The sequence below is a fragment of the Aquarana catesbeiana genome, linkage group LG03, assembly GCF_042186555.1.
Source record: "Aquarana catesbeiana isolate 2022-GZ linkage group LG03, ASM4218655v1, whole genome shotgun sequence".
Classification (NCBI taxonomy): Eukaryota; Metazoa; Chordata; class Amphibia; order Anura; family Ranidae; genus Aquarana; species Aquarana catesbeiana.
The window spans coordinates 496,429,411-496,456,680 of NC_133326.1; the positions used below are offsets into that span (position 1 = coordinate 496,429,411).

Consider the following 27,270-nt stretch of genomic DNA (forward strand, 5'->3'; position numbering starts at 1 on the left):
CCTCTGTAATCCTCACACAGAGCCGACAGCGGGAGGCGGGACAGTTCTGGATGGAGGGCGGAGCTGCCGGAGGTTAACAAGCAGGTGATTGGCTGCTAGGATGAAGGGCGGTCTCAGCAACCAATCACCATCTTGCAACACCGCCCTCCATCCGAGACATGCCGTGCCTCCCTCCGATCTTCGGTCTGTGCAAGGTAAGTGAGGGAGGGGGCGAAGTTACAGGAAGTGAGGACACTGATAAGGGGGAAAGTGTGTGCTGACTCGGTGAGGACATTAAAATGGAGTTGTTGAGGGCTGTGATGTGGTGTGCTGACAGGTGGGGGGGCTGAGCAGACTGTGATGTATTGATGTATGGGGAGATGTGAATATTACAGTGGGGGAGATGTGAATATTACAGTGGGGGGAGATGTGAATATTACAGTGGGGGGAGATGTGAATATTACAGTGGGGGAGATGTGAATATTACAGGGGGGGAGATGTGAATATTACAGTGGGGGGAGATGTGAATATTACAGTGGGGGGGAGATGTGAATATTACAGTGGGGGGAGATGTGAATATTACAGTGGGGGGAGATGTGAATATTACAGTGGGGGAGATGTGAATATTACAGTGGGGGAGATGTGAATATTAAAGTGGGGGGGAGATGTGAATATTAAAGTGGGGGGAGATGTGAATATTAAAGTGGGGGGAGATGTGAATATTGCAGTGGGGGGAGATGTGAATATTGCAGTGGGGGGAGATGTGAATATTGCAGTGGGGGGAGATGTGAATATTGCAGTGGGGGGAGATGTGAATATTGCAGTGGGGGGAGATGTGAATATTGCAGTGGGGGGAGATGTGAATATTGCAGTGGGGGGAGATGTGAAGATGTGAATATTACAGTGGGGGGAGATGTGAATATTACAGTGGGGGGAGATGTGGATATTAAAGTGGGGGAGATGTGGATATTAAAGTGGGGGGAGATGTGGATATTACAGTGGGGGGAGATGTGGATATTAAAGTGGGGGGAGATGTGGATATTACAGTGGGGGGAGATGTGGATATTACAGTGGGGGGAGATGTGGATATTACAGTGGGGGGAGATGTGGATATTAAAGTGGGGGAGATGTGGATATTAAAGTGGGGGAGATGTGGGGAGATGTGAATATTAAAGTGGGGAGATGTGAATATTAAAGTGGGGAGATGTGAATATTACAGTGGGGGGAGATGTGGATATTAAAGTGGGGGAGATGTGGATATTAAAGTGGGGGGAGATGTGGATATTAAAGTGGGGGGAGATGTGGATATTAAAGTGGGGGGAGATGTGAATATTACAGTGGGGGGAGATGTGAATATTACAGTGGGGGGAGATGTGAATATTACAGTGGGGGGAGATGTGGATATTACAGTGGGGGAGATGTGAATATTACAGTGGGGGGAGATGTGGATATTACAGTGGGGGAGATGTGGATATTACAGTGGGGGGAGATGTGGATATTACAGTGGGGGGAGATGTGAATATTACAGTGGGGGGAGATGTGAATATTACAGTGGGGGAGATGTGAATATAAAAAAAGAAAGGAAAGAAGGCGCACCGACCTAGTGCATTACCACTGACAGCGTTTATTAGAAAAGTAAAACAGCAAATGGATACTCACAAATGAGCATGAATGACAAGCATGGACAATAGCTGCAGGTGCGCAGTGACAGACATCAGAAAGAAACCGGGACCGGACATCAAGTGGATGAGGCAATGGCTGACGCGTTTCGGGGGAGAACCCCTTTCTTCAGAGCCTAAGCGGGTAATGACTGCTCGCAAGTGAGAGCTCCTCTATATATGTATACGCATGTAATTATGCATCCCAATCACCACCAGCACCAGCCCACAAAGGCCACTCCCACTACACAGGAAGCACAGCCCTCCAAGATGAAAAAGCCCTCCCTGGTGTCATTCTATCGCCATAGTAACACCATGGCGATATTCCCCACACATCCATGGCAAGAATACCAATCGATCAATAAATCAATGAATGCGGTTAGTAAGAAACCATATCTTAACATACAGGAATAGACTACATGAGCATGCAAGCGGAGCTAGTCTAACAAAAATCCTGGCCATGTCCTATGTGCAAATCTATGAGCTGACAGCCAGAGGTGGCCAGGCAATATACCATCTGTACCACCTCCGCAGTTGCCGCGTATAAGAGAATATTGTGGGAATAGCACATACCAGGAGAAACTTCAGGGGACCTTCAGCTGCCATCTGTCGCCGGTGGAACGCACGCCGCCTAGATGACCAGGAAGTGCGGGTACGTTTGTGCTCCACCAGCGAATTCCGGCTAGCCTGGATGTCACCTCCGCCCGCGCATGCGCAGTAGATACGGCCCGGAAGTGCGGGTGGATGTGCGTTCCACACGCCACCTCCGACCGCTGTGGCCCCAGCGCTCGCTGGGAGCAGTGCTGTGTGGATGCGCACGCATCCAAAATAGGCAAGCACATCCAGGACAATGTGTATAGGATACTAGTCACCCCCTGGATGGACTCAGTCTAATTGTATTAAATAAATTGGAGGAGGGAGGGCCCAAAAGAAAAGGGGGGGGGGGGGGAGGCTGATGCTGGAAGGCAACAAAGATGCACAGAAAACGCAAAACACAATACACAGAGGGGGTCAACCTCATAGAGTTGGTCATTAGAAAGTCCCCAGTGTAATGTGGGTGGTACAAGTAAATACAGACATACCTAAGTAAAAGAAGATAAAATCATTGTAATCAATATAAAAATACATATATATTGCATTACATAGTATTGTGAATCTAAATGCAGACCCCATCCAGAGAATTTACATATGTGTATATATGTATATATACACACACACGCCTTTTCAAAATGATAAATACAAGAAGGAACCTAATCTAACCTTACTTAATCAAAAAATGCAAATTTTAAAATAGAATTAAAAATAGAATTAAAAATAGTACTACAAGATAAAATATTAAAAAATAGGGATCATGGTGATTCTCATTAATAATAATATCATAGAAATTTATTATCGATAGAAAGGTGGACACAACACATGTGCACAAATCTGTGCACTCATGTCAACTCATTCTACATACTCATATAAAAAAATATATATAAAAACTAGACGTGTGTCTATATACCAATGAGGCTATAGCGGAAAGTGGGGCACCTAAAATAGGTGCTAAATTCCTAGCAGGGGACTTTCTAACGCCATGTACCCGCTGAATTCTGATGTCGCAAGGGATATAAACTGAACCCAATGGAAAAGACACATATACTGTTGCAATATACATATAAAAACACATGAATAAATCATACAACAAACCCCTACACTAAATATGCTCAATGACTATCTATGTCCTAAAAAAACAGGAGGACCCCAGCGAAACAGGTGGGGTCCCTCCCAATCTAACTATAGATGTTCAATATTGCCTGGCCACCTCCGGCTGTCAGCTCATACATTTGCACATAGGACATGGCCAGGATTTTTGTTAGACTAGCTCCGCTTGCCTGCTTATGTAGTCTATTCCTGTATATTAAGATATGGTTTCTTACTAACCGCATTCATTGATTTATTGATCGATTGGTATTCTTGCCATGGATGTGTGGGGAATATCGCCATGGTGTTACTATGACGATAGAATGACACCAGGGAGGGCTTTTTCATCTTGGAGGTCTGTGCTTCCTGTGTAGTGGGAGTGGCCTTTGTGGGCTGGTGCTGGTGGTGATTGGGATGCATAATTACATGCGTATACATATATAGAGGAGCTCTCACTTGCGAGCAGTCATTACCCGCTTAGGCTCTGAAGAAAGGGGTTCTCCCCCGAAACGTGTCAGCCATTGCCTCATCCACTTGATGTCCGGTCCCGGTTTCTTTCTGATGTCTGTCACTGCGCACCTGCAGCTATTGTCCATGTTTGTCATTCATGCTCGTTTGTGAGTATCCATTTGCTGTTTTACTTTTCTAATAAACGCTGTCAGTGGTAATGCACTAGGTCGGTGCGCCTTCTTTCCTTTCTTTTTTTGTAGCCCATGAATACCCATTATTCTGAAGAGGGCTGCAAGACGGCAGACACCACTGAAGCATTCTGGCCTTACCACTCACGGAGGTTCTAGATACCCGAGCGCAGGAGAGAGTTTTTTCGGTTTTGGAGATGTGAATATTACTTTGGGGGAGATGTGAATATTACAGTGGGGAGATGTGAATATTACAGTGGGGGGGAGATGTAAATATTACAGTGGGGGGAGATGTGAATATTTAAAGTGGGGAGATGTGAATATTACAGTGGGGGAGATGTGGATATTACAGTGGGGGAGATGGGGGGGGGGGGGGGGCGCAGTTTGCCATCTTCCCCCTAGGCACCAAATGGCCTGGTGCTGGTGCTGGTAGCTGTTTTTTAGTTTAGAGTGGCCTTTTATTGTGGCCAGCCTATGGCACACCTGTACAATAATCATGCTGTCTAATCAGCATCTTGGTATGCCACACCTGTGAGGTCGATGGCTTATCTCGGCAAAGGAGATGTGCTTACTAACAGATTTAGACAGATTTGTGAACAACATTTGAGAGAAATAGGCCTTTTGTGTACATAGGAAAAGTCGTAGATCTTTGCGTTCAGCTCATGATAAATAGGAGCAAATACAAAAGTTTTGCGTTTTATAATTTTGCTCAGTGTATAAACACTTTTTTTGTTCTTAGATCAAAGGAATGAACTTCGGTCTGTAAATGAGGGACGTTTAACCACATAAAAAGACTAAACCTTTTTCTGGCACTTGTTTCTTACAAAGTTGAAATCAGTATTTTTTGCTAGAAAATTACTTGGAACCCCCAAACATTATATATATATATATATATATATATATATATATATATTATATAAACATTTTTTAGCAGGGACACTGGTTTAGGCAACCTCGGCCCTCCAGCTGTTTTGAAACTACAAATTCCATGAGACATTGCAAGACCCTGACAATCGCAGGCTTGACTCCTAGAGGCAGAGGCATGATGGGATTTGTAGTTTCACCACAGCTGGAGGGCCGAGGTTGCCTACCCTTGCCCTAGGGAATAAAATGGCGATTGCGGCAATATTTTATGTCACACTGTATTTGCGCAGCGGTCTTTCAAACGCAATTTTTGGGGAAAAAATACACTTCAATAAATTTAAAAAAAAACAACTAAACAGTAAAGTTAGCCCAATTTTTTTGTATAATGTGAAAGATGTTACGCCGCGAGAATCGTGATCTTTATTTTAAGCAAAAAAAAATCATGATTCTCATTTTAGCCAGAATTGTGCAGCGCTACTGTGCAGGGATGGACCTGACAGAGCCCTGCTCTCCACAATAGAAAAATGAGACGATAATGAACAGCATGTCTGTTTTCATCCGATCCGCCAGATGGATTGTGAACATATCGCCATCCGTCTGTTTTGAGCAGAACTTGTTGGATCAGATGGCAGGCGGGTGTCAGCGGAGCCTGCCCATACAAGTCAATGGGTGGCCCTACCCCCCGTGCTCGCGTGCAGACCTCCTCTGTAACTCTAAACTGGTAACCTGTAGAAATTTTTAAAGCGTCTCCTATGTAGAGTTTTAAGTGGATTTACTCGGCATAACATCTCAGCGTAACAAAAGTATGTGTGTGTGTGTTTTTACGTATTAAAGTGTATCTTTTTTTAACAAAATTGTGTTTGAAAAACTGCTGGCCCCTAGTCACTGTAGGACACAGTAGTAACATTTAGGTCTGTGGGAGGAACCCCAGCAGCCAGCGAGGTACACATTATTCCACACACCCAGGAGCATTAAATGGGATTGGTGCCGTGAGCTCTGCTACAAAGCAAGGTTTTAATAAATGGGCCACCTGACAGGTAAGTATTATGATGCTTACTTCACTGGGTACTGCCAGTGTAATTTTGTTCACCTCTTGACAGGGTCACATTAAAGTAAACTTGTCATGAGAGAAATATGGGGACTGCCATTTCTGACCTCTGTGGAAATGCTAGGCTTGGCTGTTGTGGTGACCTGGTGGTCACTTGACTTTAACACTTTGAGTCAAAAAGAAGCACTCGGATCACAGAAAAGTCTGTAAACTTTATTTGCATACTTGTTCCAGGTCAGTGACTCAGAAAGTATGGAAACAAGGGGGGCAACAAGATAACAAGGAAACTAGCTTTGTCAAATGTAGAGCTTCCATGTTTCTTTCATTAACTATACTTTTTTTTAATGTTTCTTTAATACGATGATTATTTATATGGTGCAATAGATTTATGAAAGCACATCGTAGAAGATGAAGTGTTACCACTGTGGTCATGAATCGAAGGAAGAACACCCCAAATTCTGTTGCGAATGTGGGATATTGCTACGTACCTCCTTGCCAGTCTCCGTGAACCAAGGTAGGTCATTCCTCATAGTAGATACAGCAAACACCTTCACCTTTTGATGGTTGTGGGGTGAGCTGTAATTACCACAAAGAAAGTATTCTGAAAACAGTACAGTAGGGCTGCACCAAGCAAGACAATTACCTTTTGTGCTGAAATTTTTCTATTGCCTGTTTTAAATTCATTTAGGTAAATACAGCAGCAATAAAAGGAACTCTGGGACTACTGAGAACAGTTGCAAGACTCTCTGTAGCTTATATAATAAGCTGCCAAAATCTCTCCAAGCTCTTGATCGAAGGATTCCACACTCCAGCAGTAGCACCTCACATACACCACGCAGCCTCTTAATTGATGATTCTGTCTTAAAGAATACATTCACCTTAAAAAAAAAAAAAATAAATGTACATTTTTTTCAGGTAAAAAATATGTGCATCTATTTATTTATTTTCTTGGAAGCCTGTAAAGCATTGCACCTGAGATCCTCAAAATGCGGGTGCAATGCCAGGCTCTTACAGACTGTCAATACACTGCCTTCCTGTATCTCTGATACAGGCAGGCTGTTACAGACGTACAGGAAGCTCAGTGGACTACGAAAGCTCTCATCAGCACCCTCGCAGCTTATTGAAAACTACAAGCCGTCAGCCGCTATTGTTGGTGGTACTTGTAGGCATTCATTCACAGAGCTCTGTGAATAAAAAACATGGGTGTATGGGCGGAGCCCCGTAGGTCTCACGCCCACTGTCACAAGGAGGGGGTGGATCAAGGGGTGAGGTGGTGAATGCTCAACATGTTACACCCTAACTACGGTTGTGACATGTAAATTGTTGAGAAAGGTGAACTTATCCTTTTAATTATAGTAATCTCACAGCATGGTTGGTGACTAAAAGGGCTGAGCCTCTACACAAAGAGGCCATTGTTCCCATGGACCTACGGGGGACCACGTCTCTATTTAGAGGGCTCAGTCCATTCTGAAAGCTCCGTAGAATATTTCTTTAGTTTTGTTGAATTTTGGCCTATATACCAAATTAAATTCTCTAGAGAAATCTTTATTTGACAAATGATTTTAAAGCGGTAGTAAACTCTACTTGGTCACTTTTACCTACAGGTAAGCTTCTAACAAAGCTTAGCTCTGGGTACAGTGAATATCTCCTAAACGTACAACGTTTAGGAAATATTCACTTTTTCTGCAGCTGTGACATCGGCGGTGCTCTAAATTAAGGGCACACTAAATGTGCTGTCAGTCCAGAGCATTGTGTCATTATGTGACTCCCATCCACATTTGCGGGGGGGACGTCATTGTGGCTCAGTCATTCAAACGGCCGGAGCCTGTGAACCCGGAAGGAAGCACAGGTGAGGATGGAAGCCCTGGCAGCAGTGATAGCATGATGTTGGAGGGATTTGTTTTACATGTAAGTCTGTCATAATGTGCCAGTGTGCAGATCATACTAGCACATTATGCCATTAAAGCATTTGTAACACTAAAAAAAAAATTCTGTTACTTTAAAGCATGTTATGCAGCACAGTGCTTGTGCTCTGTAATTTGGTCCTTTTGTAACACCTGAAATACCTGGCTGATCCTGCCTGGTTCTGCCCTCCCCCCTGTAAACTAACCACGGTTCATCATGGCTGCTGAGCCCTGACACTGTGGTCCATTTATGTGCCTCCGTCATCCGCTGTTTCTCCTCTCTCCTCTGATTTCCCCCCTCCCTCCCTGCCTGTCAGCTCTGTGTCAGGGCCCCCCCCCTCCTGCTGCTGAAATAACTGTGTAATGTCATGCAATCCCCTCTGTTAGAAAACATCCAATGCTCCTGCTCCAGTGTCTGTGCTTTGTAAAAAAATATGCCCATTACTACATTTTCACGTGACTCCTTGCTACTCTCCTCCTCTCCACCCCTCCTCCCCGGCTGACATCTTGGCCCACTCCTCCCCTCTTCCCCGGCTGACATGTCGGCCCACTCCTCCCCGGCTGCCATCTCGGCCCTCTCCTCCCCTCCCCCCTAGCTGCCGTCCCGGCCCTCTCCTCCCCTTCTGCCGTCTCAGCCCTCTCCTCCCCTCCTCCCCTCCTCCCTGGCTGCCGTCTCGGCCCTCTCCTCCCCTCCTCCCTGGCTGCCGTCTCGGCCCTCTCCTCCCCTCCTCCCTGGCTGCCGTCTCGGCCCTCTCCTCCCCTCCTCCCTGGCTGCCGTCTCGGCCCTCTCCTCCCCTCCTCCCTGGCTGCCGTCTCGGCCCTCTCCTCCCCTCCTCCCTGGCTGCCGTCTCGGCCCTCTCCTCCCCTCCTCCCTGGCTGCCGTCTCGGCCCTCTCCTCCCCTCCTCCCTGGCTGCCGTCTCGGCCCTCTCCTCCCCTCCTCCCTGGCTGCCGTCTCGGCCCTCTCCTCCCCGGCTGCCGTCTCGGCCCTCTCCTCCCCTCCTCCCTGGCTGACGTCTCGGCCCTCTCCTCCCCGGCTACCGTCTCGGCCCTCTCCTCCCCTCCTCCCTGGCTGACGTCTCGGCCCTCTCCTCCCCTCCTCCCCGGCTGCCGTCTCGGCCCTCTCCTCCCCTCCTCCCCGGCTGACGTCTCGGCCCTCTCCTCCCCTCCTCCCCGGCTGACGTCTCGGCCCTCTCCTCCCCTCCTCCCCGGCTGACGTCTCGGCCCTCTCCTCCCCTCCTCCCCGGCTGACGTCTCGGCCCTCTCCTCCCCTCCTCCCCGGCTGACGTCTCGGCCCTCTCCTCCCCTCCTCCCCGGCTGACGTCTCGGCCCTCTCCTCCCCTCCTCCCCGGCTGACGTCTCGGCCCTCTCCTCCCCTCCTCCCCGGCTGACGTCTCGGCCCTCTCCTCCCCTCCTCCCCGGCTGACGTCTCGGCCCTCTCCTCCCCTCCTCCCCGGCTGACGTCTCGGCCCTCTCCTCCCCTCCTCCCCGGCTGACGTCTCGGCCCTCTCCTCCCCTCCTCCCCGGCTGACGTCTCGGCCCTCTCCTCCCCTCCTCCCCGGCTGACGTCTCGGCCCTCTCCTCCCCTCCTCCCCGGCTGACGTCTCGGCCCTCTCCTCCCCTCCTCCCCGGCTGACGTCTCGGCCCTCTCCTCCCCTCCTCCCCGGCTGACGTCTCGGCCCTCTCCTCCCCTCCTCCCCGGCTGACGTCTCGGCCCTCTCCTCCCCTCCTCCCCGGCTGACGTCTCGGCCCTCTCCTCCCCTCCTCCCCGGCTGACGTCTCGGCCCTCTCCTCCCCGGCTGACGTCTCGGCCCTCTCCTCCCCGGCTGACGTCTCGGCCCTCTCCTCCCCGGCTGACGTCTCGGCCCTCTCCTCCCCGGCTGACGTCTCGGCCCTCTCCTCCCCGGCTGACGTCTCGGCCCTCTCCCCCCCGGCTGACGTCTCGGCCCTCTCCCCCCCGGCTGACGTCTCGGCCCTCTCCTCCCCGGCTGACGTCTCGGCCCTCTCCTCCCCGGCTGACGTCTCGGCCCTCTCCTCCCCGGCTGACGTCTCGGCCCTCTCCTCCCCGGCTGACGTCTCGGCCCTCTCCTCCCCGGCTGACGTCTCGGCCCTCTCCTCCCCGGCTGACGTCTCGGCCCTCTCCTCCCCGGCTGACGTCTCGGCCCTCTCCTCCCCGGCTGACGTCTCGGCCCTCTCCTCCCCGGCTGACGTCTCGGCCCTCTCCTCCCCGGCTGACGTCTCGGCCCTCTCCTCCCCGGCTGACGTCTCGGCCCTCTCCTCCCCGGCTGACGTCTCGGCCCTCTCCTCCCCGGCTGACGTCTCGGCCCTCTCCTCCCCGGCTGACGTCTCGGCCCTCTCCTCCCATCCTCCCGACTGACGTCATCGGAGGATTCTGGACCCCTCCCACTGTAGCTGTCAGATCAGGAGAGGGAGCAGCGAGGAGTCACGTGAGCGGCGCTGTGAAATAAGGTAGAAATAGGCATATTTTTTACAAAGCATAAAATGTTTTCTAGAAGAGGGGATTGCGTGTACTTTACACAGTGGCTTAACAACCACTTTAGCAGGGAGCCAGAATAATAATTTTTTTATTAAGACTTTAGTCTTTTTTTGTGATATCATTAGGAGATCATGCACATGGAGATTGTGTAGGCATTTTTTTTATATGTCTAGCTTAATTTTCCTGGTGCATTCAAGTGCCTGTGGAGCCATAGGTGCCGCATACAGCAGTCCAAACAAGTAACTGGTGATGTGCAGCTGTCATGTTGTAAACACCAATGCTTCTTTGCATTGTGTGCGCATGCATGTTAGACATATTAACTGAAGGTGAAAATTCCACATTCGGGAATTGTGTTGGATGCGCATGCATGGGTAAATGGCAATAAAAAGAAGTATTGGCATTGACAAGAATACAGCCCTGTACTGTAATTCAACTGTATAACAGACTGTAAGCAGTACCTGCGGCTCACCAGGAGCTGGAAAATGCCTAGAAAATCTCCATGTGCATGAACTTTAAATGATCTTTTGTCATTACTTTCCTGGGCAATCTAAAGCCAGTCTCTTTAGATATAGTGGTTCTCCTACACAGCTGTGTGTCTGAACTTATGTCAGTGCAAGTAAATTTGAAAACTGCAGCTTCTGCTCCAATAAAACCAACAAGCTAAGAGGTGTTGTTTTATGTCTGGGAAAAACATTAAATTTTTTAAATTTACTGACTCACCCCTTTAAAGTGGCCTTAGTACCATATTATTTATACATGTTAAAGCGAATTCCACTTTTTTGACAATATTTAATGTTACACCCATATTTCAGGTGTAACATGAAGCCACCAAATCGCACCTGAATTGTGGGGTTCTGCAGCATTCTTTATTTTTAGATTGGTGCTGCTGTGCATAGCTTGCCCGCACAGCTTTGTCATCCAACCACATATCTGTTCACACGGATCTGGGAAAGGAAGACTACAAGTCCCATCTTCCACTGAGGCAGAGTGACTTATAGATTTCAATAGAGTACTGAAGTAATGAAGTGTGGTATTTAATTGATTATTTCCAGCCCCATAATGGTGGGTCCGTTCTTCTGTGTATGCCAGGGTCTGGAGAAATAGTTTGCAGGGCGCTGTGCATTGTAACCATGATGCACTTTTTGCAGTTGAAATGCTTTTTGAGCTCCAATGCAAAAAAAATAATAAATGCACTTTTTTTTTTTTCTTTTTTGCAATTTATTAATTTATTTTTATATTATATCCGAAGATACGCCACTCCCCGCCCCCCCCCCCCCCCCGGTGTAACGACATATTCGGCGACCCATCGCAGTTTGCTACACCCACCGGAGTTTTGCATTTTACATGTATTTATAACAGTAAAGTCAGTTTCTATAGTGAAATACAGTACTTACAACTCCGTCTGACTACTTAGATCTTGAATTTTAAAAGCAGCGGCAACCCTGCTCATCTCACAGGTTTGCTAATCTGACAGAAGTTTGCTGCTTTTAAAATTCAACATCTAAGCAGTCAGCCGGAGTTCTGTATTTCACTATGGAAACTCACTTTACTGTTATAAATACGTGTAAAATGCAAAACTCCGGTGGGTGTAACAACATGTCCTCTTTCCCCCTTCTTAGTATATCCTTACTGTGGACGAGTGTGGGGTGTAGCAAGATGGTGGCGACGGAACGTCACTTCCGTAGCAAACTGCGATGGGTCACCGAATATGTCGTTACAGCGGCACAACTCGCGCATGCGCAGTGGGAACCGGGCAGTGAAGCCGCAACGCTTCACTTCCTGATTCCCTCACCGAGGATGGCGGCGGGGGCAGCCGAGAGACGAGCGATTGCTCGTCTTCTGCTGCCGACATCACGGCACCCTGGACAGGTAAGTGTCCATTTATTAAAAGTCAACAGCTGCAGTATTTGTAGCTGCTGGCTTTTAATATTTTTTTTTTTTTAAGGTGGAGCTCCGCTTTAAGTGTAAAACTTACAAGTACATATTATCGCTTAAAGAGATCACAGTACTCTCCGTGACAATGTCTTTGCATGTCTTTTTTGAAAGCTTTGTCCAACATCTACCTCCTGCACTGAGACGTTGTATCTCAGATGAAAGAGCCATGTAAATCCTGGAACCTAGTGGAAAAACCTTGCACAGACAAGAGTAAAACTACAATAGGCCGTGTAGACTGTTTTCTTAGTTAGATTAGAACCAAATTTTGATTAGACATTTCCCAAAACCTTACAGTCAATGTGCTGCTGAGAGCTAAGTATGGATGATGCACGGTAACTAACTGCAAAGCACCCCTAATACTGTAAATACATAAAGTGTATTTATAATAGATGTGTGGCTAATTTACTTTTCTAATCTCCTTTTAATTTCTTTGCAGAAATTAATGATGCAAAAATTTCTGAAAGTGGAGACCAGACTCTTGCTTTTCTAAATGAGTTGGAACCTGGGAAAGAATTGATTGCAGATATAACCAAAACCGTTGACACCAGTGACCAATTAAAAATAAGTGACGATGAACCACAGGCCCTAAAGGATACTGGCCCTCCAGTTAAGAAACGAAAGGCAAGAGTTTTTATTTCCATTTCCTCTTCTTTTTTCGAAGCCTACCTATGCTCTGCTTGCTGCGTCCCCTTGTTGGGCTTGTTTCCTGTTGTGTTTCTTCTACCCCCACTGGGTCCTGCTGACTGTCTGTTCCTGTTTCTTTTCTTTTTTTTCATAAAATTTTTATGGAAGTATCAATATGAAGTACAAACATGACAGCCATATGTTAAACAAACATAAAAATAAAAGAAACAGAACCAAAACCAGAAGTATAATCTTCAGTTAAAAATATATCTCTGTGACAGTCAGTAGAGGAAAAGAAATGAACAGAGTTCACCATGGTGGCCAGAAACCACATACAGTGGTGGCCAAAAGTTTTGAGAATGACACAAATATTCATTTTCACAAAGTCTGCTGCCTCAGTTTTATGATGGCAATTTGCATATACTCCAAAATCTTATGAAGAGTGATCAGAAGAATCACAATTAATTGCAAAGTCCCTCTTTGCCATGAAAATGAAATTCATACCATAGAAAACATTTCCACTGTATTTGTAAAGAAGGCTTCAAGGCACCCAAGAAAGTCCAGCAAGTGCCAGGACCGTCTCCTACAGTTGATTCAGCTGCAGGAGTGGGGCACCACCAGTGCAGAGCCTGTTCAGGATTGGCAGCAGGCAGGTGTGAGTGCATCCACACACACAGTGAGACAAAGACTTTGGAGGATGGCCTAGTGTCAAGAAGGGCAGCAAAGAAGCCACCTATCTCAAGGAAAAACATCAGAGACAGACTGATATTCTGCAAAAGGTACAGGGATTAGAATGCTGAGGTCTGAGGTAAAGTAATTTTCTCTGAATCCCCTTTCTGATTGTTTGGGGCATCTGGAAAAAACCTTGTCCGGGGAAAAAAGTTGAGCCCTACCATCAGTCCTGTGTCATGCCAACAGTTAAGCATCCTGAGATCATTCATGTGTGGGGTTGCTTCTCAGCCAAGGGAGTGGGCTCACTCACAATTTTGCCTAAAAACACAGCCATGAATAAAGAATGAGAGCAACTTCTCCCAACCATCCAAGAACAGTTTGGTGACGAACAATGCCTTTTCCAGCATGATGGTGCACCTTGCCATAAGGCAAAAGTGATAACTAAGCGGCTTGGGGAGCAAAACATTGATTGCCAGGAAACTCCCCAGACCTTGATCCCATTGAGAACTTGTGGTCAATCCTCAAGAGGCAGGTGAACCCCCCCCCCCCCCCCAAGTTCTGACAAACTCCAAGAATGGGCTGCCATCAGGCAGGATGTGGCCCAGAAGTTGGTTGACCGTATGCCAGGGTGAATTGCAAAGGTCTTGAAACAGAAGGGTCAACTCTACAAATATTATAAATGTTATTCTCAAAACTTTTGGCCATGGCTGTAGAATGACCCTTCTTTTCACAAGGGGAACAATGAAAGTTGAGAGGTTTGTAGTTTCAAAATGCAGGCATAGAGGTAATGAAGATAACTGCCACATGGGGTCTAAATACGTAGAGAGGGAAAGAGAAAAAGGAAAAAAAAATTGCAGATATGAGGGAAGGGAAAGAAGTAATTGAATGGGGGGGACGGACCAGTAATGCAGCAGAAAAAGGTAGGAGTGGGTAGAGAGTATAAGTGGAGCTATGTGTATGTGTGTGTGTGTGTATATGTGTATATATATATATATATATATATATATATATATATATATATAATATATATATATATATATATATATATATATAATATAGGGCACAGGAGAAAACATTTTATATTCTCCACTGACACAGCTTGGCAGCTAGCTATCTGCAAATAAGTCCTCCATAAATAGCTAGCTATCTGCAAATAAGTCCTCCATAAATTAACCTCACTGTGTGTGCTCTCGCATCCTATATGTTTCCTATTGTTTATACATGTGAAAAGATATTTTTGTAGTCAGTGGTAGTTTTAAAATGACATCAGTGTGACCATATTTTACTATATTTGGAAATTCTGTCTTAGGAGTAATATATTGGCTCATCCATTTCAGCTATCTTATTCAGTCTTGTTAAGGGGCAAGTTGATTCCACCAATGTGTAGGGATGCACATCCATGCCGCACTAACCATATGCATAGCTAAAGATTTAGAGTAAACCCTGCCTAATTTATTTGTGTGAACTTGTGTCCAATATTGTTGAATACTGGGGGCACATGCATCACGTCTCCTTTCACAGTCCTGCATCTCCAACAGCGATCTGTCATATTGAGATACAGTTTGTGAAGTAGAGACTGGGTCCTGTATCATTTTGAAAACATCTTGTAATTAAAGTGCTTGTAAAGGCAGAAGGTTTTTTATCCTAATGCATTAAAATAAAAAAACCTTCTTTGTGCAGCAGCCTCCCTAATACTTACCTGAGCCCCCTCTCTATCCAGTGATGTCTACGAATGCCTCGGTCTTTCGGGACTCTCCCTCCTGATGAGACACAGCAGCGGCACCATTGTCTCCTGCTGCTGTCAATCAAACTCAGTCAGCCAATGAGAGAACAGGCGGGGCCTAGGCACAGCTCCGTGTCTGAATGGACACGCACAGCTGCAGCTTGGCTCGGGTGCCCCCATAGCAAGCTGCTTGCTGTGGAGGCACTCAACAGGAGGGAGGGGCCAGGAGCTCCAGCCAGGGACCCGAGAAGAGGAGGATCTGGGCTGCCCTGTGCAAAACCCCTGCACAGAGTAGGCAAGTAAACAAGTTTGTTCTTGTAGTAGAAAAAAAAAACAAGACTTTCATATCACTTTAAGTTCATAGGTATTGATGTTTACGGAGCCTGGGTGGATAAGGGTAAGTTATAAGGATCTCACTACAGTGTTCCTCGGATAGCTCTACCCTAGGTCTGTTTCCCATGATTAAGTTTAGTAGTCCCATTCAAAAGATCGCAAAAGAATAATCTGTAGATGATAGATATCAAGTGATGTTGGGGAGAATTTGCGATGCAAAGCTTCTTAAAGGGGGAGAGTGCTCTACCAAAGCTCACTTTCATTCTACGGTGGTTGACAAAATGTTGAGCCCCAAAACGGGATATCAGACAGTGGTGACATATCAACAAGGTCTCTAAAAGTGCAGAATTTTCCTTTTGTCAAAGAACTGAGTAACTCATAATAGTCCTCTGACACCCCCTATGTTGGGGAAGTCTGGCTGGGAACCAGGAGGAAAGTCTGGCTTATACCTTATGACAGTCAGAGGACATGGAATTGAGGAAATGGATGATGTTGTACTTAGCAGCCAAAAATAATGCAATGTTGCACCAATGAGTGGATATCCAGGTCTCTGTAATGTCCCTCAGCACCTACCCACGGTGCAACATCTAGGGTGCTACAAATGATTCCTCCAGTCTTTCAGGTCACAGTGGATGTGCCATTCCACCAGTTTAGTTTGATGACATGCCTTATAGTAAAATTGTATATCTGAAGGGCCAATCCCCCCTTTAGTATTTGAGAAGGGAGATGGTGTTGAGGCTAATCCCAGGGTGGCATTTTTCCAAATATACGCACTGAATTCCTTGCATAGAGATGCAAAAAATGAGGAGGGCATTTTAATTGGTATTGCTTGTAATGAGTAAAGCAGTGTGGGTAGGACATTCATTTTGAAAATCGAGGGTCTAGAAATAGTTTTCCCAGTGTTTAATATCCTGCTGTACCACTTGTAGTAGGGACAGGTGGTTGCGAGAATAAAGTGTCCCTAGGTCGGAAAGTAATTGAATCTCTAAGCATATGATTTCACCTATTTTCCAAACAAATTGGAATTCTCTTTGGCAACAGTGAATGTCAGGTGTGAGTCACTTTCACCTCATATGGTTTATTATTATTATTCATCTTTTGGATTTGATATTTGACTAAAATGTTCTTGGTTGGGTATAGTTATAAGAGGCTCAGGCAGTAAAAGGGGGACATCATCTGTATATGCTAAAATTTTGTATTCTTTATCTGGGATAGAAATACCTTTTTAATGTCAGGGTTGTTACGTAGACTATGTAAAAAAAAGGTTCTAGTTACAGAACATAACAGATATGAAAAGGGAGAATTCAACGCTGAGAGTTTTTTTTTTTTTTGAAAATCTTTTTATTTTGTTTTTAGCAAACACATAGACAAAACAAACATACAACAGTACAGCCAACATCTGGCTAACATCAGGGGTTGGACCCGCGCAGGGGTCGCAAGTCAGCATAATGGAACCAAGAAACGTTAGATTATTTGCGACTACCATAATGTACCATCATCCATGTGTTGGCCTGGCTCACGCTCCAAGGAAAGGTTGATAATTAACTAGCTCACATAAGTACTGGCAAGGGTTGGTTTATCAAGACTTCAAGGGAGTTCATTGGATAACGAGAGACCTTCTAATAAGCTGCAGCATTGGAGGGTTCCGCCAACCACTTAGACCAGACCCTGTCATATTTTTTCGGACAGCCTCTATGAATACATGTATCTTTGTATAGGGGTATCACATTATTGACAAGTGTTTTCCATAGACCTATAGAGGGAGGATTTTTCCGCTTCCAGCATAGGACGATGGACTTCCTGGCATAGAACAGCAAGAGACCTAACGGGGTTCTCTCAGCCACCCTGGGCACCAGGTCCTCCACCAGTCCCAACAGGCAACGCTGAGAGTTTAAATAAAAATATATTAAGTACATTACCGACTCAGCTTAATTATAACTGGGGTTCCTGAAGCCTTAATAGAATGCATACAGAGAGAATTAAACTAGAGAGGTTACTAAGGGGCTTCAAATGGAACACACACTGCGGAATAGGTACAACATTTTATTGATGCAAAAATCTGAAATATAAACATATCATATGGAAAAATAGCCAGAACAATTAATCAGAACCTTCACCAATAGAATGATTAAAACTTAAAGGGTTTGGAAACCCTCTTCCTTTTTTTGTTTTGTTTTAAATAACAAACATGTCATACTTACCTCCACTGTACAGTTAGTATTGCACGGTGTGGCCCCGAACCTCGTCTTCTGTGTTCCCCCGGCAGCTCTTGCGGCTCCTCCCCACATCTGTAAACCCCCTGGGAGAAGCTGCGGGCAGCATTTGCGTCTATTGACACAATGCCAGACTCGCCCCTGCCCCCCGGCGCCCACGTCATTGGATTACATTGACAGCAGCGGGAGCCAATGGCTGCCCTGCTATCAATCTATCCAATCAAGAGCCAAGAACCTCGTGCAGAGAGGTACGAGCTCGTCTCCACCAAGGGATTGAAGGGCTCAGGTGAGTAAAACGGGGGGGCTGGGGGGGCTGGCCAGTGTCAGAAGTTTTTTCACCTTCATGCATAATTCTATTTCATTAAGGTGAAAAAACACTAAGGTTTACAACCCCTTTTAATGACAACCATGTCATGATTAAAAAACAGCCTAGGTTCATCAGCACAGTCACTCCACATACACACGGGGATGGCTGATAATTCAAAGCCTGAGATAAGGCTTCCAGTAGCACCAAATCGCAAGAAATATTTTGTTCAGGGATCCCTTGAATTCTATGACACACAGCACTGTCAAACACTGGAAGCGGGGATATTGATCCGAGGAAACAGCCACTATGATATTTAGCTACATTGAAAGAGCAGATATATGCTATCCAGAGATAATCGCATGTGCGATTGCGGGTGGATATAGAGTATAGATGTTAGAAACAAATAGATTCACCATGGGGAGATATATGGGGTTAACTGGAAGTGTCTCTTGTAGATAAAGGTACAACAGTTGATTACCGTAAGAACTTATAAATGCGATACAAAAATGAAACACTGTAGTAGCAGGACTTTAGCGTCCCATATCAAGATTTCACCCACTATGCTGATTGTCTCTGTGACCCGTTCATAACGGTAAGGTGTAACAACCATTTGAATCCTCAGGTTTTCAGGTAACCTTACTCTGGATATTTTAAAGCAGTTAAATGAATCATCAGCCAATGTTGGATTGCTTCAAAATTGGCGCTGGATAGTGGTTCCCCGTGATGCCAGATTTTCTTCCGTTTAGGCGGAGTGATGCGGGAGATGGAACCGCATGTGAGTGGCCAGATGGCCGAGCCGTAAAGCACTGTAGCGTTAATGCATTTCACTCAGTCACTTAAGCTTCTTCAGAACAACAGAACAAAACAAAAATAATGTGTGAGGAGGCACTTGTGCTGAGTGCCGTTAAATATCAAGAATGCATCCGATAGGTGGCCCTTCACTTTAACTCTGGCCTGAAGTGATGTGTACAGAGCACAAATTCTTTTGCACATTTTTTCTCCTAAACCAAGGGACACAAGTACTTTAGCCATATAGTCCCAGGACATTCTATCGAATGCCTTCTCCGCATCCATCGTGAGGAAGAAACCTGAGTTCCCATGCTTAATTAACCATTGATACACAGTATAATGAGGGCTTTTATAGTATTATCGCACCATTCTCTTTTGGGAATGAAACTGACCTGAATGAGAGAAATTAAGGATGGAATTAAGGATAGCAGATGGTTGGCTAGGATCTAAGCCTACATTTAAAGATCGACATTGAGGAATAAAATAGGCCTGTAATTTGTAACCTGGGTGGGGTCTTTGTCTGTTTTATGTATGACCGTGGCATGGACCTTCAGTCGTAGTTGTGAAGGGCTAGGAGGGAAGTAATTCAGAGAAGCATTTGTAGCGTAAGGCCATCTGGGCCTGGGCTTTTACCCGCTTTCATCTGTTTAAGAGACAATTTAACTTCTTCCTCCACAATAGGCATGCCCAATTTTTCCATAGCCGACCACAAAATGGTGGGGTGGGGGCAGTGGGTGGATACGCTTTCAGAGAGAAGGTATTGTCATGAGGAAAGGCGAGTTGCTGCATCTAGAGACTCAAGATTATGCAATTTCTCGTAATATTGTTTAACCACTTCCCGACCGCCGTACGCCAAATGACGTCCTCGGCTTTGAGCGGGGATACCTGTAGCTACAGACATCATCCAGATATCGTTTTTTAGAGCCGGCGAAACTGAGCAGCATAAGAATGATCATAGCGGCTGTTCCGCCGCTTGATCGTTCTCATGCTGCTCAGTTTCGCCGGCAAGAGGGGACGTCCGCCGCCCTCCGGTGCTTGTACCGACTCGCCGCTACGATCGGTGAGTCGGTCACAGGATCCGCCAGCCCCGGATGTTTAGCATAGAGATTTCCGGTGGACCAGATGGTCGCCGGAGTCTCTATGATCGTTCGGAGGCCTGGCGCGATGTTATGACGTCACGCCCGGCCTCTGTATTAAAAAAAAAAACGGCTCCGCTTCGGCTTTTTTTTTTTTTTTTTTTTTTTTATTTCGGGCTTCTAAGCCTAGAGATGAGATGTGGGGTCTTATTTGCCCCACATCTCACTGTAAAGAGAACCTGTCATGCTTATTCCTATTACAAGGGATGTTTACATTCCTTGTAATAGAAACAAAAGTGATCAAAAAAAATTTTTTGGGAAAAAAAGTGTCAAGCTAAAATAAAAAAGTAAAACTAACAATAAAAAAAAAAAAAAAAAATTTAAAGCGCCCCTGTCCCCGTGAGCTCGCACGCAGAAGCGAATGCATTCATAAGTCCCGCCCACATATGAATACGGTGTTCAAACCACACATGTGAGGTGTCGTCACGAACGTTAGAGCGAGAGCAATAATTTTGGCCCTAGACCTCCTCTGTAACTCAAAACATGTAACCAGTAAAAATTTTTAAAGCGTTCGCCTAAGGGGATTTTTAAATAGCAAAGTTTGGCGCCATTCCATGAGCGTGTGCAATTTTGAAGCGTGACATGTTGGGTATCTATTTACTCGGCGTAACTTCATCTTTCACATTATGCAAAAACATTGGGCTAACTTTCTTGTTTTGTTTTTTTTAAATCCCAAAATGCATTCAAAAAATTGCTGCGCAAATACCGTGCTAGATAAAAAGTTGCAATGACCGCCATTGTATTCTCTAGGGTCTCTGTTAAAAAAACATATATAATTTTTGGGGGTTCTATGTAATTTTCTAGCAAAAAAATTATGATTTTTACATGTAGGAGAGAAATGTCAGAATTGGCCTGGGAGGCAAGTGGTTAAACTGTTAAACTCTCTTTAGTTTTGTGATACCCTGTTCCCTGTCTGTCATGGATAGCATGTACAGGCATGTCAGCTTTCCTTGCCTGTACAGATCTAGCTAGAAGGTTTCTGCTTTTTTAAGCTTGTTCATGAAATATTTTTTGAGCCAGAAATGCCGCTGTCTTTTGCCCTAGTTATTCAAGTAGTTTGCTTCGAAGTTGATGCTGGATGGTCAGCATACCTGCTGCCACTGATCTTTTATAGACTACTTCTACTTTTTGTATTTTGTATTGTATGAGCCATACTTCTGTTAATCATGAATTGGTGGACTTGGAGTAAACACACTCAACAGTAGTGGGTTATAGGCAGGTAAGTGTGTCTTATATGGAACAAAAGTGCTGCCAAAGGCATACTACAAACGTATCAGCAAGAGGGGCCAGTACACCCGTCCTAATATTAAGACTGCAGTACGTTCCATGTTAACGGAACACTAAAGGTTCGGTTTTTATTTTTTAAAGATATCATACTTACCTCCACTGTGAAGTTCGTTTTGCACAGAGTGGTCCAGAACATCCTCTTCTGGAGTCACACAGCGGCTGTCTCGGCTCCTCCCCGCAATAACCCCCTCTGGGAAGCTCTTTTCCGAGGGGGTTACCTTGCAGGCGTGCTCCCGTGTTATAAACTTGGCGTGCATAGCCGAGTGTATGACATATATGCGTATGTATGGCTGTATATGCGTATCTGCGTCACTGGATTTGATTGACAGTAGCGGGAGTCCATGGCTGCGCTGCTCTCAATCTATCCAATGAGGAGCCGATCAGCCATGGAGATTCGGGGCTCAGGTAATTAAAACGGGAGCTCGGGGGGGCGGAGAGTGCAAGGTGTTTTTTCACCTTAATGCATAGGATGCATTAAGGTGAAAAAACATGAAGCCTTACAACCCCTTTAAGAGCTGGAATATTTTAGTCACGCCTAAAGATAACAAACAAGCTTTATTTCCACCATAATTTTTCTATTATGGATACGTCCAGTCTGTATAGATGAGTGGCACACTGCATGCTAAAAGGCCGGTATCTGTAATGTAGAGAATATAGTTCTTTATGGCTCAGAACAAGACCAATTTATTGAAAGAAAGTGTGGCATAGATAATCAGTCAAAAAACATATGAGTTCCTTCACACAGAGGGCTCCACATTAGTTGAAGAGTACCTATTGGTAAGGATGAAGCAGTTCATGCTGGGTCCTTGTCTCCGGGACAGTCATTCTCTCTGCACCTGTAGTAGGGTTGAAAGGAGATGTCCCTTCTTCTCAATGGCTATTGCTCCAGTGGTAGCTGAGAGGGATCAACATCTGTGGCTGGCGACAGAAATTCCTGGTATCATTCTGAGATCATCTGGCGTCTGCAAGAAGGCTTTTCTACCTTGATGTGTTGCAGAGAGGCCAAAAAAAACATTTCCACTGATACAAGATGTTGTTCTCCCTTAGCACATTTAACAATGGTCGTAGTGCTCTACGGTTTGAAAGTAATAGGGGAAAGATCTTGAAATACCTTTTCATCTGAGCAGTTAAATGTAACAGCTTCTCAGTCTCTCTCCTTTTGGGCTAATTCTTCTTTAGGCGAAAGTCCACAAAGCAGCAAATTAAATATTGTATTTCACAGCACAAAAGAAATGGGTTTTGGGGAAAGAGGGCAGTTGTTAACTTTGAACAAATTTCAAGCACAGAGCTTCTGAATTGTATGGGTTAGGCCATCGCCATAGACAGGGCTGGATTAAGAACATCATGGGCCTGGTGCTGAGGATTTTGGTGGGGCTTTTTATAAAAAAAAAAAAAAAATATAAAAATAAAAATGCTAAACTTTTTTGTTATAACAAATTAAATTTAAATAGAGAGAGAGAGGATGAGAGAGAGAGAGGGGATGAGAGAGGGGTGAGGGGTAAGGGAGGAATGATGAGAGAGAGAGGATGCCCATGAGCATGCGTGGGAGGGACATTAATGTAGCCCGGCCAAGGCAAGTGACCAAAGGCACAGAACCCGGTAGGAAGACCGGGTGAAGATGGAAGCGCCCGGGACCCGCCGAATTGATCGCAGAGCTCGAGGGCTCAGTCTGACAGGTAAGTGTACCCTAATGTGCTAATATGCTGCAGACTTGTACATTATGGCATAACCTACCTCAGGGCCTCTAAAAAGTAGAAATGTAAGCGAAGTTTACTACCGCTTTAATATCACAGGATCCCAGGAGCCTCTCATGGGGCCCTCTACTGACCTGGTGACCCTTGGGCAGTGCCAAAGTGCATAGTTGCCTACATTTCAAAAATATTTTCAGGGACACTTTGTAGAGTAGCTGACATCCCCTATGTTCCTTTTATACATCACAGTAGTAATCGCAAAATTAAATGAGTACTAATAATAGGCAGAACAAATATGAGGACTGAGAATATTTCCTTTACTTGAACTAACAAAAGCGTGCCCATTCTAGAGCTGGAAACATTGAGGATATTCAATATAATTTTAAAGAACTGTTTTTGTGGTTAAGAGACCTAGAGGAAGAGTATGGATGGTATAAAAGTGGGAAGTATGTGCAGGTGAGGGAGAGGAATGTGGAGGGTATGACAGTGGGCAGTATGTACAGGAGAGGAGTGTGGAGGGTGTGGCAGTGGGCAATATGTACAGGAAAGGAGTGTGGAGGGTATAACAGTGGGCATTTGTACAGGAGAGGAGTGTGGAGGGTATGCCAGTGGGCTGTATGTACAGGAGAGGAGTGTGGATGGTATGATAGGGGCAGTGTGTACAGAAGAGGAGTGTGGAGAGAAAGACAGTTGGCATTATGTACAGGAGAGGATTGTGGGGGCTATGATAGGGGACACTATGTATAGGTGAGAAGTGTGGAGGGTATGACAGTGGGCAGTATCTATAGGAGAGGAGTATGGAGGGTATGCCAGTGGACTGTATGTACAGGAGAGGAGTGTGGATGGTATGATAGGGACAGTATGTGCAGAAGGGGAGTGTGGAGAGAAAGGCAGTTGACATTATGTATAGGAGAGGAGTGTGGAGGGTATGACAGTGGGCAATATGTATAGTTGAGGAGTGTGGAGAGTATGACAGTGAGCAGTATATATAGGAGAGGAGTGGGAAGGGTATGACAGTGGGCAGTATGTACAGGAGAGGAGTGTGGAGGGTGTGACAGTGGACAGTATGTACAGGTAAGGAGTGTGGAGGGTATAACAGTGGGCATATGTACAGGAGAGGAGTGTGGAGGGTATAACAGTGGGCATATGTACAGGAGAGGAGTGTGGAGGATATGACAGTGAGCAGTATGTACAGGAGAAGAGTGTGGAGAGTATGACAGTGGGCAGTATGTACAGGAGAGGAATGTGGAGGGTATGACAGTGGGCAGTATGTATAGGAGAGGAGTGTGGAGAGTATGACAGTGGGCAGTATGTACAGGAGAGGAGTGGGAAGGGTATGACAGTGGGCAGTATGTACAGGAGAGGAGTGTGGAGGGTATGACAGTGGGCAGTATGTACAGGAGAGGAGTGTGGAGGGTATGATGGTGGGCAGTATGTACAGGACAGGAGTGTGGAGGGTATGACGGTGGGCTGTATGTACAGGAGAGGAGTGTGGAGGGTATGACAGTGAGCAGTTTGTACAGGAGAGGAGTGTGGAGGATACAACAGCGGGCACTATGTACAGGTGAGGAAGATGAAGAAATCTGGGAAGGAAAAATGTAAAGGTTTGTGGAAGGATGTTTAGGGACTGCGTAGTGGTTAAGAGGCCCATACATGGATTGAAATTGAGCCAATTAAGCAGAGACCAGCCATAGTCGATCTATGTATGGGCAGCCTGTCAGGTTTTTCCCAAATCAATCAGTGCTGCCAGCTATAGTTAGCAACACTGATCATTGTATTCTGTGGGTAGGGAGGGCTCCCCACTGGCAGAACACAATAACACTGCGGAAGTGATTCCCCCATCCACAGGTCAGCAGGTGAGAGGGTGTGTGGGGACAGGCTGGGGAGAGTTTTCTGTCAGCAGGGGGGTGTGAGGTGGCTAACATGGGAAGTGGCTGGGGAGTGACCTGGTTGGTGGTGAGTATGAAATCAATGATGTGTTTCAAGTTTCTTTCACATTTGCAGTAATGCTTACTGCCATCTGAAAAATCATCTGTGGTGGATTGCTTTTTAACGAGTGGTATAGCAGCAGCTGACAGGCATTAATGAGGTGCTACTGCCACCTCCTTGGTTTTTTATTTATTTATTTATTTATTTTTACATCGCTGAATGGTAGTTTTACATTGTTGGACTATGCTGCCACTGTGAGCGAGTTTGGCTTGCAGTTGCAGAGTGACCCCATTGAAATCAATAGGCCAGTTTGACAGGCGGTGCTGCCTGTCAAATTTTGCAGGATCCAAGCTGTCCATTGAACTCAGTACCTCTGACAGGAAGTGAGGATATGCACTGTGAGCTCAACCTCTGTCTGCTGCAAACAGAGTTGGCCAGCTTGTATTAAAAACTAAAAACTGTATGTAGCTTCTGACAGGCTGCGTAAGAAGCCCTGTATCTCCAGGAAACCCTAGATGATAGGAGCCCCAAAGTTGGACCAGTGATGGGGTATGTCTTCAGCTACCTACGCTCGAAGTCGGTCTTTTTTTTCTTTTTTGTGATTTTTTTTTTTGGGGCAAATGGGCCTATCTTAAGGTAAGGGGCAGCTCCAATAGCCCCTATATTAATCCGGCCCTGGCCATAGATTAGGCTACTCCAGCCAAAACAGAAAATTGGCAGGTGAAACCACTTAAACAGATATAGGCAACATAGCTGCTGATGAGCAAAGAATTTGGATGAATTGAAATTTGATCATTTTTTTTTTTTAATTTCCCTTTTTTCTTGAGGTTGCAGTTTGTCAGGAGTGAACAAATCTTTCATAAGAAGGCTGGTTCAGTCTAGGAACCTTTTGAAGGAAATATGTACTGAGAGAATACCTAGGCTGCCTTTACTGAACTTGACTTTAAAAAATAGTAGTTGCCTGTTTAAGTTGACCCAAAGGTCAAGGACAATACTTTCTGGGTCATCGACTCGGGTCAAGTATTCTGATCAGCAGTTTAGACCTTTCTCCGGCTTTAGTACTACATGCTTTCTCCAGGTCAGTGAGTGGGTAGGTATTTGAACCAGAGATAGCCAAGAAAAGTTTCTTTTTCAATCGTATTATTTGGAGTCTTGTAATAGAAGAAATGTAAAAGATATAGTACATTTTGGGACATCATATCCATTTCTCTACCCTTCAGCCCGCTCCCTCTGTATCCTCACGTATCACTAATTTACTGTCCGATATATATCAGTATGGATGTCACACCACTTCCTCAAACTCAATCTATCCAAAACCGAACTTCTACATTTTCCTCCCCCCATATTCCCCTTCCCCTTCCCCTGATCCCTCTGTCAAAATCGATGGCACAACTATAAGCCCATCCCCACATGCCAAGGTTCTAGGTGTAGTCCTGGACTCTGAACTCTCTCCTTTAAGCACCACGTCCAATCACTGTTCAAATCTTGCCTCAATCTCCGCAACATCTCCAAAATACGCCCCTTTCTAACCAATGACACAACAAAGCTCTTAATTACCTCGCTAGTCATCTCTTGCCTCGACTACTGAAACTCCCTTCTCATTGGCTTACCTCTACATAGTCTATGTCTGGATGCAGCCAGACTCATTCACCTTACCAATCGCTCTGTGTCTGCTACCCCTCTGTCAATCCCTCCACTAGCTTCCGCTCACCCAACAAATTAAATTCAAAATACTAACCACTTCTTACAAAGCCATCCACAATTTAGCCCCCAGCTACATCACTAGCCTAGTCTCTAAATACCAACCTACTCATTCTCTTCATTCCTCTCAAGACCTCCTGCTCTCTAGCTTCCTCGTCACCTCCTCCCACGCTCGCCTCCAGGATTTTTACAAAACCTCTCTAATCCTATGGAATGCCTTACCCCAATCTGTCCGCTTATCTCCTACTCTATTAGCTTTTAGACGATCCCTGAAAACCCTTCTCTTCAGTGAAACCTACCCTACCCACACCTAACAACTGTATTTTCATTTTCTCCATCAGCTCATCCATCCCCCACCGTTATTACCTTTTTGTTTTCACTTGACCCTCCCTTCTAGATTGTAAGCTCTAATGAGCTGGGCCCTCTGACCCTTCCTGTACTGAATTGTATTGTAACTGTACTATCTGCCCTCATGTTGTAAAGTGCTGCGCAAACTGTTGGCGCTATATAAATTCTGTATAATAATAATAATATGTATGTGTATATTTATATTACTGTTTTCAGAAATGGAATGATGTAGAATATTAACACAGTAGTAAATTCTCCAAACAAACATACCATATTTATCGGTGTATAACACGCACCTTTTCCCCCTAAAAAT

General features: G+C 45.4%; 1 protein-coding gene across 5 annotated transcripts in view; it reads left to right on the forward strand.

Annotated features, from left to right (window-relative positions):
* RNF213 (ring finger protein 213) overlaps positions 1 to 27,270 on the forward strand; it is a 631,031-nt gene that overhangs the window by 33,695 nt on the left and 570,066 nt on the right. For all 5 annotated transcript variants that reach the window (XM_073621071.1, XM_073621073.1, XM_073621072.1 and 2 more), the window contains exons 2-3: positions 6,255 to 6,384; positions 12,641 to 12,825. In XM_073621071.1, coding sequence (XP_073477172.1) covers positions 6,279 to 6,384; positions 12,641 to 12,825 — 291 coding nt within the window. In that variant the 5' untranslated portion in view covers positions 6,255 to 6,278. The remainder of the gene's footprint in view (positions 1 to 6,254; positions 6,385 to 12,640; positions 12,826 to 27,270) is intronic.